Raw genomic sequence first — 12,150 nt, 5'->3', positions numbered from 1 at the left:
TGTTAAAATTTAATTATACAATTCACGCTACAATTTTTATTTACAATATTATCGTCTTTCACTACTATTTTTCCAATTTTTGAAACACTTATTTTTTCTCTTTGTCTCTTCAAACTGCCAATCTCTGCTGCCAATTTCTGGCCACTCGTCTTCTACATGCGTCGTACATGGAGAAAAAGGAGGTTCCAACTAGTTCGCCGCCAGAAGTCACTGGAAAAGGTCGTACACGCTAGTCAAAGTTGCTAGAGTTGTGACTTTGACTCCATTTTTCAACAAGCTCCAAACACCAATGACCTCGAGGGTGGCATCATTGGATAAAGCTTTTCGAGAGGAACAATACCTAGCCACCCTCTCTGCCTATATCGTCAGCGCTTTCCGACGAGTTTGTGGGTATATCCGTAGCTTCACAAGCTTTTTTCGGTGACATTGCCACTCGTTTGGGCTCATGAGTGGTATGATCATGACCTATTATACGAGGGAGTCATTTTGGTATATGTCAAGTATGTGTTTCTTACCATCGTCGAATAAGATGATTGTGATGAGTCGTTTTAATGTTATGTTTGAAAAGTAACTTTTAAGTTTCTTTTCAGCTTTGTATAACAAAAAAACGGAAATGTATCTTCAATAATAGTCATTCGTGTGTTATGTTTGAAAAGTAACTTCGTAGTTACTTTTTAATTTGGTTAAACAAAAAATAATTTTAAGAGACCAACATGTGTCTTTTTTATTATAATTCAAAAGTAACTTCTAAGTTTCTTTTTAGTTTGATTAATAAAAAAAATTACTATTACTAATATGCGAATTACACAAATGACTAAAAAGTACATTAAAACTTTTCATCTAAAAGTTACTATGTAGTATTGTAAAAGCAAGTTTTGCTAATAAGCTATATAATAACTCAAAGTATGGTAAAATTAAGACACTAAATATAATATAAAAATGACTAATTGGTATCTTAAATAAAAAAATATTTATGAATAAGTTTTGGAAGTGACTAGACATATATATATATATATATATGAAATAATGAAGTTTTTTATAAAACAAAAGTCTTATAACCATCATAACATAAGTAACAAAAAAATTACTATTGAAAAAAAAAACGAAAAATCTGGTATTCTGTGAACTTTCTACTTTGGGTATATTATTTTCAAAATTCAGTATTTTTTATGATGTGGTAGACATTTTTGTAAATAAAATTTGTTAAGTCATTTTGCAATTATTTTAGTACATATAAAAATGAAAAAAATCCTTTAATTTTAAGGGAAATTCACAAAAATACCTAAGGTTTTAAAAAAAATACTAAAAATATGAAATCTGTAAAAAATTACAAAAATACAGAGTGTCGTAATCGTAAATACAGAGTTTTTTTTTTAAACAAAGTTTACAAATTTGTAACAATATAATTTTTTTGTAACCAAAATTTACAAATTTGTAATTAAAATTTACATATTTGTAACTATATGTTACGATTTTGTAAATAATATTTACAGACTAAATAGAAAATTGTAGCAAACTGTCGTATTTTTCAATTTTTTTAAAAATTTATAGTGCTAGATATAATTTTTCCTAATTTTAATCCGTATTGGGCTTTAAGCCCACTCTTCTTTTTGTCCAACCCAATGAAGTTGAAAATTGGTCCAAATGAACATCTGGGCCAATTTGCTTCATATTCAAACCGAAATACACAAATTGTTATTCAACTCCAAATTTAATGGTGAAAATGTGTACTAACAAATTGATTCATCCAAGAAAATGATAACAAATACCACATCTTGAAATAGCTAGAACTTCACTATTTGGACAATTAATGTGAATAATCTTAAAAATAAAATATATCTTCCAACTAACCGAAGATCAACATAAATATGTAACAAGTATTCCAAATAATTTTTGCACCAAAAATACCGCAATGTCTGCCTATTTTTTTTTTCGTAAAAATATATCAGATAGAGATGAACATATAAATTAAAAATCCAAAATCTAAAAAAAAAATCATACAGAAATCAAACATATCTAATATATTATAAAATAAATTTTTCATAAATTAAAGATTTTCAAATCCTTTAAAGTACACAACAAAAATAAGACTCGTGGAAAATAAGATATAATATAAAAAAATTATATCAACAACACCATCAAAACAAATGAAATGAGAAGCTCTATTTTTTTTATTTTCATCCAAATAACTTAAACAGTAAACAATTTGATTGCAATAGTTTAATGTTGGAGTCTTTTTTTTTTTTTTTGACATCTATATTTGGTTGCAAAAGTTTAAAGGTCATTAACAAATTATGTAAAATAAACATACCTTCAGAATATAAAGAAAAAAAAAGTAATGACAAAATTAATTAAAAGAATAAATTTAAAAAATGGGTAGTTTCCTGTTTTGTTGTGAAATTTGTTCTATAATTAGATTATTCTATATATGATTATAAAATAAATATATAATTTCCTATAAAAGAATATCTTTTATTGAAATTAGTTTATATGGAAATTATTAGTATTTATTTTTATTTGTTGATCTAATTTGGTTGCCCAGAAATCGTGTACAGCTTGCAGTGATAATGTATATATTATTTCCTTATTTATTTAAGCAAATTGGGTTGAAAAACTGTCAAGGTTCAATGAATCTGTTTGAACAGATTGCCAGTCTATTTGAACAGATTCTGACTTTACTGTTTTGGAAGATTTTCCATTTATTGGCTGTTTGATTTCTGATTTGTTTTCCACGACCTAAAGGGATTCTAAAAAGTATATAATCATCATTAGATTGCTGGTTTTTTATCATCTCTCTTGGTGTATTATTTTCCAAATATTTTTCAAGTTTTAGAGAGACTTTTTTTATTATGTGAAGAACTTGAGTCCAGCAAGTTCTTAGTGGTTTATTACAGTGTACTTTTGTATTGTTTTCTTTGTGTTAATTGTGCAGGTTGAACACACTTGGACATTGTTCATCAAGCTTCGGGAGAAGTCTTGTTCGTGAGTCACTTTTCGGGAGGAAAAGTGCAAGTGTTATGATTTGAAGGGAGTTCAAGATCTTAGCACTTAAGAAATTTGATTAGGAGTTTAGATTACAACAGTTGCGACAAATTCAAGAGGGAGTCTTTATTTGTACAAGTCAATTTGGTTTTGTAATCGTTTAGATATTCTTCTAATAAATTTCATTCTCTGGGCGTGGCCTCGTGGACTAGTAGCAATCTGCAAAGATTGCTGATACCACGTAAAAATTCGTGTGTTATTTACTTTATGTTCGTTTTTATCTTCTGGTCACAAACTGTTTAAACATATCTGATTTCTGTTCAAACAGTCTTTGTGTCTGTTTAAACATTTCTATAACAGTTCAACAATTAATTATTTAATTTGAACAATTAAGTTGGTAATCTTAAAAAATCGAATTTCAAATTATCTATTTTATATATTTTTTTATTTATATAGTGTGTATTTTACATTTTAGTATTATTATTCATCATACATTTTTTTCTTAATTTTATCTCATTAATCTTATTTTTTCTCATTATTTCATAATTAAAATTAAAAAACAAAATAGATAAATAATATAAAAAATAAAGAAATTACATTTTTATATGAGATTTTTAATAGTGTACAAAAATATGGTTTTTTTAAAAAAAAAAAAAGTTAATGTATGATTTTTTTTTTAAGAATTTTCACTTTTATAGTTTTATTTTCCCATATTTTTGTGTAAAAGTTAGTTTATGCTATATTTTTACTCTTATTCAAGTTTTATTAATTTGGAAAGGTATCATTGTAATTTGATTATTATTTTTTTAGCTTATTTATTTTTTTATATTAAATTTTTATTTGGTTGTTTTGCAAATTTTTTTTAATATGGATTGTGTTTATTATATTATTTATTTATTATAAACATTATTTTCATTTTTCTTAGATTGTACTTTTTTTTTCTTCAAATTTTGGGTAAGGTAACCAGTTACTTGATTATTCTTTCACAATTATGTAAAAATAAAATCTTAGAGCTCAGTTAAATAACATGTACCAAGAAGGGTAACCAGTTACCCTGAAATGAGTAACTTTCTACTATAGGAGGGGTAACCAGTTACTATAAGAGGAGTGACGGGTTACTCATATTAAATATAAAAAAAACATCAAATTTGAAGGAAGAACGCTTCATTAAAAAATGAATAATAAGTAACTATGATTTTAGTAACATAGGTAACCAATTACCCCTATGTTGGCTGATGTGTTTTAGTTTAAAATTTAGCTTCCATATTTTAATTAGCTACTAATTATGTTTCTCATATTTTATTTTTTTCTTTAATAAAATTTCCCTTACAAATTAATAAAAATATAATTCCTATATTTTTGTACATTAATAGCATAAAAGCCATATTTTTAAAATATTCCCATAAAAAATAGAAAAATCAATGTATAATGCAATTCCCCTAAAAAAAAAATGTATTGTGTAAAGTTAAAATTAGATGTAAAACAAAAAAGTGAGATTTTAGTTATATATTTTGAAGAAATGAGATAGGTTTTTGGTAAGGTAAAATTAATCGAAAATAATGGAAGTGTATTACACCATTGAAGAAAGAAGTAATAACCTCTAACCAAAAATATGCAAAGCTAATCCATGAGTCTAATATAGATTAGGGACGCCATACAAAAATTATTGAAAGCGTTCTAGTCCTAAAAATGTTTTTTTTATTAAAATATATATTCACAATTACCATTGAACAGAAAAGTACTTTATAATTTGGCAGAGAGGTTATATAGCATTTCTCTTACCTTAGACTAAATAATGATCTTAAATTAATTAGATGGTTCTTTTCAAAAAAAAAAAAAATGCCAGAAATCTTTAAGGTAAAGATGCCAGAAAAGTTTTGTTAAAAAAAAAAGAAGAAAAAAAAACCAATTATTTTGGTAATCAGTGTTATTAAACATTTGTTAACTGGAAAAAGAAATAGTAATTATGTTTAGGAGGAGAAAATGATTAGTGCTGCCAATGCAACCACGCATGTGATATTCTATTCGTATACTGAATGTTCCAATCTTTTGGGCGGGCGAAGTCGATCAAAGGGTTTGCGTGTAAACACAGAGTCCCGTTTTCTCTTCCTTCTTTTGGTTTTGGGGCATTATAGACAGTCGCCTAAAAAAACTTGGGTTTATTTGGAGGAGTTGCCCCGAATAAATGGTGGGTTTCATTTTGGGGTTTAAGAAGGAATAAGTATTTTGATAAAAGGGAAGAAGAGAGAGAGAGAGAGAGAAGGAAAGAGGATGAAAGGTGTTGAAAGAAGCCGCATTGAGCAATTCTCACCTCAGTATTATGGGATTTGTGCTCTTGGGGGAATGATCAGCACTGGTACAACCCACTTCGCTAGCACCCCTCTTGACTGCTTGAAAGTTCATATGCATGTAAGTATCGATGATGAAGTTTCATACTTTTGTGGGTTATTAGTAAAATTGAATAAGCTATAATATCAGCTATTTTTTTTTGGAATTGTATATGTTTGTTTTATTGAAAAGTGGTCAGCATTGAAGATGTCAATATGTGGTCATTAGAGATGATTGTGAGGGTTTGCTTGTCCATTTTCCTATCTTTTTGGGGATTTAGACATCTGTTATGTTAAGCCTATATTCTTAATTTTTTTTTTGATTAGGATGAAATGCAACGATTTTATTGATCGGTTCTAGAAATGTTTCTGGGTTTTACTTTACCCCCAGAAGGTATTAATTGGTTCATTCAAATCTCTGAGATTTGTAATTTTTTTTGTTCAGACTGATTTTATTGTGCATTTACTTGCTTTATTAGGTGAATCCAGTTAAGTATAACGGGTTTGGTTCAGGACTGTCTACTCTTTATAGAGAACAAGGCCCTCTTTCCCTTTGGAGGGGTTGGTCTGGAAAGTTATGCGGATATGGTCTTCAGGGTGGCGCCAAATATGGTCTCTATGAGTACTTTAAGAAAACTTACTCCGATGTATTGGGAGATGGTAACAAGAGTTTCATATACTTTATCAGTAGTTTATCTGCTCAAGCTATTGGAGATGTGGCTCTCTGTCCATTTGAAGCTGTCAAAGTCCGAGTTCAAATACAGCCCACTTTTGCAAAGGGCATGTTAGATGGATTTCCAAAATTTTATGCAACGGAAGGCTTTGCTGGGTAACTTACCTAGAAACTTGATTACCTCTGCATTTTTTTTTCTTCTGATGTCTAAAACTTACCATTTTATTCTTGGTTCCAGCTTTTACAGGGGACTTCTTCCACTGTGGGGTCGAAATATTCCATGTAATATGTCTATTTCTCTCTATCATGGAATTGTTGGCTTCTTGTTGACAAAGACCCAGCCTTTAAATTACTATTCTTTTGGAAGATTTGACACATATTAGTTTACATTTTAGAGATATGTTATACTCCTCTAATGTTTCCAAAATAATGTACAAATTGGCTTGGCTTCGGGCTATTGTTTTTTTGAAAAGTTTGTGTTATTTCATCAATCATTCAGTAGGAATCAATAGTGTTGTCTTGGCATTCAGAGATCACATTATTTTTTTAAACTTTATTTAACTTGCAAATATTCTTTTTGACAGTTTCAATGATCATGTTCACAACATTTGAGCATTCAGTGGACTTCATATACCGTAACATACTACAAAATAGTAAAGAAAATTGCTCAAGAGCCCAACAACTTAGTGTGTCATGTATAGCGGGTTTTACTGCTTCTGCTGTTGGTACTGTCGTGTCTAATCCTGCTGACATTATTGTATCCTCCCTTCATAAAAAAAATGCCGGAACTATGATGCAGGTAATCCTTTGAAGTAAGCTCTTATGGTGTTTACTCCAACTGTGTGATGCTAATAGCAGTAATCACATTTGTTTGTATATAATATTTTTCAGACTATAAGGAATACTGGGATTGCAAATTTGTTTACTAGAAGCCTTCCAGTTCGAATGACGATTATTGGCCCTCTTGTTACTATGCAGTGGTTCTTGTATGACAGCATTAAAGTGCTGATTGGACTGTAAGTGCTTTTGTCATAATTTATCCTCTCTTTAATTTTCATACTTGAGTAATTAATGAAACATGGATTCTATACTAAATGCTTTTTAATTTTAGGTGCTTCTCTTGCTTAGCACCGTCCCATAAATGTATTAGATGAAGACCACATTCTTGAAAGGAATTAGCTAGAGTATTTCATTTGTCATGCATTCTTTTGTGTACTTATAGATTAGATAACAAATATGATTAGAAACATTGGGAATGGGAACCATAGATTTTTCCATCCAACTAAAGGAGTTATAAAATTACATGTATGCCTTTACTAACCAATAAAACATTAGTATTTACTCACTAAAGTTGATTTATGTATGGCATTTACTAATTTCTATACTATTTTTAAAATGTAATAGTTAAATACAAACCCCTAGAAAAAAAAGACAACTTTTATATTTTAATCTAGTTTCAACTTCTAATAAGCAAGCTGATAGAACCTTTTGCTCAACTCAGATTTTGAAAGAATGATAAAAGGAATTTTATTGATGGAAGCCAAAGACAAGTTACAAAAACCTAATCTTTACTCTAAAATCGCAATAACAATCATCCATGCCTATCATAAGACTTAATCTGAGAATTTATAGGCTAGACTAACAAAGATTCCTAACCAGCCAACTGATGGAAATATAAATGTTTGACAGCTCACTTAAAAACATTACATATCAGCAATAGAACTAAAACACCCTACTAATTGTACATCTCTTCCACTAAAGACTTAACAACTTAGCAACCATAATCCTAATTCCAGGAATATGTTTAGGCTCAATGAGGCCTAACGTTACCTGCCCCCCAAACATTTACCTTGTCTTCAAGGTCAAGGATAGTGGACCCAGTTTTGAAATGCTTTGCTGATTTCAGGGGTAGTCCTACGGCAAAAATTCAATTTACTTTTCCACTTTACATGTGCCTCACATCCATTGCTGAGAGCTTCTCTAATAGTTCATTAACACACCCATGAAAGGGAGATTTAGTACCCAGATCTGAGTTGAGATAGAGAAGAGCAGACCTGGTTGCACAATCACCGGTCTTGCTGGAAATTAGAATTGAAAACCTGAGTAAATCACCTGGACTCTCCTTGAAAGGTAGTTGGCTGTGCTCTAATCCCATGAAACCAGGAACTAATATGTGACACATGCTCAATTTGTGGCAGGGAAGGTCATCAATGGCTTCAAAAGTCTGTATCTTGATGCTTGTCCAATGAGGTAATGCCCATAATTTTGTCGTTCTTCCCTTATGGGAAATCCATCTTTGTAGACGTACCATGTCTCGCACATCACTTGTGGAAATCACTGCTGGAAAATTGAAATCCACTCATACGCTCAATCAAAAACCCCGTTCCCAACTTTTGTAACAACCTCTGAGGCAATTAACAACCTCTTTCACGGTGTGGACTGGTTTCTCGAAAATTTTGAGTTGCCCTCTATCAAAAATCCATCGAGTTACATATGCAAGTACCACACCATTAAACATTGGATCTTGTTTCTGCAAGTATAATGCAGTCCTGTAAACCTGAATAGTTTCTCTCATCCTTAAGTCTCTTGGAACGAATCCCATTACTAGCCTTTTACACAAAAAAACAATTAAATTGGCCTTACCCTGGTCCCATATGACCAACCTGTCATCTTGATTAATTGGGTCAATATGGTTTCTTATGGGGCTGCATCTTGAACATTCAAGGGATTGGGCCTTACGTGATAGGTCTTTCTTAAACCATTCGAGGAGAGCGCATTGGCGAAGACACCCATTGTTGTCGGCTTCAGCAGAGTTACCCCATAAGTGTCCATCTTGGTGACTGGCAGACTCAACTTCTCCATTTCCGTCATTGGCTTCCTCATTGCTGGTAATGCCATCTCCGACGCTTTGGAATTCATCGCTGGAAATTGTCGCTGAATGATCCATTTGGCATTCCTCGGAGTCGAAAATCTCATTGATATTCAGTGTTGTAGTTGGAACTTGTGGTCTCAGCAACATACCTCGACCCCTCAGCTCTAGGAGTGAAGACCAGTTTTTCGGTGTGCGAGTTTGTTAGCATGGCTGGAACCTCAACCCATGAATTCTTGGAGGAATCTTGCTGATTCTTGAGAAGGTTCTCCATCATAGACAGCATTTCCTCCCTCAAACTCTGCATTCGTTCTGTAATCTGTTGTGTAAGCCTCCTCTCTACTGACTCAACCTTGGTGTCCAATCTGCCATTGTCACTCCCAAGTCGACAGCTCTAATACCACTTTGATAGAACCCTGTCCTCAACTCAGTTATTGAAAGAATGATGAAAGGAATTTATTTGAACAAAGCCAAAGACAAGTTACAAAAACCTAAGTTATTGGAGGAACTTGGGAGCCCCCTCGTGCAGTAGGTGCATCTAACTCAGTTACCCACTAATAATGTCTTGGTGCTCAACTGACTCACACTGATAGACACCAACTGAATTGAAATTAGGCTCCCGTTTTTTTATTTGTTTTCAACTAATCTTGTTGGTGTTCGATTTATTCATTTATTGAACATTGATCTTATTCTCTATAATTTTCCTTTTCTTTCCTTTCCAAAAGCTTTCCTTCTTCAATTACAAAGAACCAAAGTATCTCGGTTCTGTTTCATCAGTTTGCAGTGTTGGATTAGTTTGAGTTTTGAGGTCCAATTTGTTGAGTTAATTTAAACGACCAGCAAATGATTTCATAGGACTCAAGATTTCCGGTCTTCACCACCTGGTCAAAGAACATTTTCATCATGAAGCTACTACTAGGGCACAGCTGCTGTTGTGTACAGCTATTGCCTGTTAAGCATTTTTCTTCATCATATAATAAACAGTATGTAGAGGAGGCTCTTTTAGCCGCATATTGGCTCACTTTAACATTCCATTGTAGTAATATAATTTCGGTAGGTAGTGTTGTTGATGCGAGGACTTTAAAGGTCTGTGCTAAAATGCTTTATTGAGTTTTGAAGAATATAATATAAGACATGAAAGACCAAGGATTCTTCCTTTCTTGAATGTAAAACAAATATGTGATTGCTGGGGAGATTTTCTTTTGGTCTCTCTTTGCCTTATTCTAACACAAACTTGTTCTTTACAATTTTTTCAGGCCTACAAGTGGAGGACTCGGCAAGCGCCTTGAAGAGGGTAATTTGTCGACGAATAAAAATCAGTGAAATTGCAGAACTTTAGGTATTCTTTTATTTATTTTAAAGCTATATAGATACATAAACACAAGTTAATAATTTGAAGCCATTGGTGGTACAATGGTCACCTGTCTCAGATTTTTCTTTTCTTTTCCCTAACTCCCATGGCTGCTGGCACTACACTACCAACCATCCAAAATTGATTGGATACATTATAGAAATATATTGATGAGTATGTTATATTTTATAAACGCACTGTCTTGTGGTTGTGGGGCCCCTGTGGTGGTGGTCATGAATACTAAACACTAATACATGCGTGTATTACACTAATACATGCACTGTCTTATCTCATTTTCGTTTTATTGGTCATTGGAATGTAATAGGAAATAATTGGTTCTACATTGCAACCATCATATGATTTGAAAGACTTACTTTGGTGATGTTGAGTGTCATTGTATTTTCTCTGTGTAAATGTGATCATGTCATAATGTACAAGCAAGCAGTACATAAGTGGCTAAGTGATTTAGAATGAGTCTTCCCAATAATATATCTTTATATTATAACTTTTTTTTGTTGGTGGAACCGGCTTTTTGGAGCTTCGTTACTTCTGCTATTATAAAATAATTGAGTCGTTGGGCTTTATTTGGAACTTGGACTTTTAATAGAGGAAAAAACAATTGAAAGATTCTATTTTCTTTTGAATTCAATTTCAAACATTGAATGAGTGATATTTTCTTGTGGGAAAAAGTGGGTTCAATTTAAGTAATTTTATAGTGTTCACTAATAGATTAGAATGGAGAGAAGTTTCCCATTTATAAAATTCAGAATGGAGAAAGTGTGTCCAATTTGACTATTGTCTTTAATATGGTATTAAAAAAATTTGTGTATAATATTAATTCATGGAATATATAACCAAAAAAATAAAAAGTTTTCCTATATTTAGAAATGATATATCTCACGTTATGAACAGCTAATATTTATATATATATTTAATAATTAAATATGAGATCGATGATTTATATATATATAGATTTTATGTGACGTCGTATCCATGACGATGCATGCATGCACGTCAGTTTCAGGTTTAAAAACATATACGCGGCTGTTAATCTCTTATCTTTTAAGCCCTAAACGCATGAGAAAACTACATGTAATGACGTTATTACCCTTTAAAGAACGAGTCAAAAGCGATTACGCTGACGTGGCAGCTTACCTGCTACTCATCAAGCAAAGCACAACGTGATTAGGTTCAAGTTGACTTTTACAACTCCATTCACCATTGAGTTGACCGTATACTCCTTTTTGTATTTTTTTAATATTATAAGATATCAACCATTCAAGAAAAAGTGGTTAATTTTTTTAAAAAAAATAATAACCTTGATATTATAGATAAACTGGTTTTTTTCTAAAAAAAATTAATATAAATTCACGTTTTCATACTGGATTGAAGAAAAGTGTGACTTTTCTTACCCAAAAAGAAACTAAGAAAGGTGCAATACTCTTCAGTTGACACCTTGAGGCTTCAGCAAGTTGCCAATCAAATAGTACAATAAATTTTATAATTATTTTATTCAATTGAATTGTAAAAGCCGCCTCTTTATTTTTTGGAAAAAGACAAATTAAACTTAATTTAAAAAAAAAAAAAAAAATTAACAATGAAAATTGATTCTCATCTAAAGGCAGTGGAAGTGGATACTCAATGAATTAGGTCTTATCTGTGAAGAAAATTGATAAAAGGGGAAACCTTTGTAAACAATGTATTGACACAACTAAACTAAAGTACCAAGTATTAATATAAAGCCAAAACCAATAAGGCATTTCCAGATTGAAATTCCATACAGAACAATTTTTTTTTAAAATATCTATATTTAATAATTTCAACTAAAATTTTGGATAAAGGCAAGTTTAGCAGAATTTTTTAAGTGACAATTTAAGTAATGGGAAAAGATTCTCACCCAATTAAATAAATACAGATAGTGCAAGGAAGTGGATACTAAATACTATGG

The 12,150-nt window shown here is 31.3% G+C and overlaps 1 protein-coding gene across 1 annotated transcript; it reads left to right on the top strand.

The window, feature by feature from the left end:
- The first annotated feature begins 5,004 nt into the window (after positions 1–5,004).
- LOC133787243 (mitochondrial phosphate carrier protein 1, mitochondrial) lies at positions 5,005–10,584 on the top strand. The gene is made up of 6 exons (XM_062225533.1): positions 5,005–5,391; positions 5,789–6,138; positions 6,221–6,264; positions 6,567–6,781; positions 6,874–6,998; positions 10,108–10,584. Exons 1-6 carry the CDS (start codon positions 5,254–5,256, stop codon positions 10,172–10,174), a joined length of 939 nt encoding a protein of 312 aa, XP_062081517.1. The 5' UTR covers positions 5,005–5,253; the 3' UTR covers positions 10,175–10,584.
- Positions 10,585–12,150: the final 1,566 nt, after the last annotated feature.

This window comes from Humulus lupulus, chromosome 1 (genome assembly GCF_963169125.1).
Source record: "Humulus lupulus chromosome 1, drHumLupu1.1, whole genome shotgun sequence".
Classification (NCBI taxonomy): Eukaryota; Viridiplantae; Streptophyta; class Magnoliopsida; order Rosales; family Cannabaceae; genus Humulus; species Humulus lupulus.
Note: the sequence above shows the minus strand (reverse complement) of the source record. Positions and strands in the feature narration are given on the sequence as shown.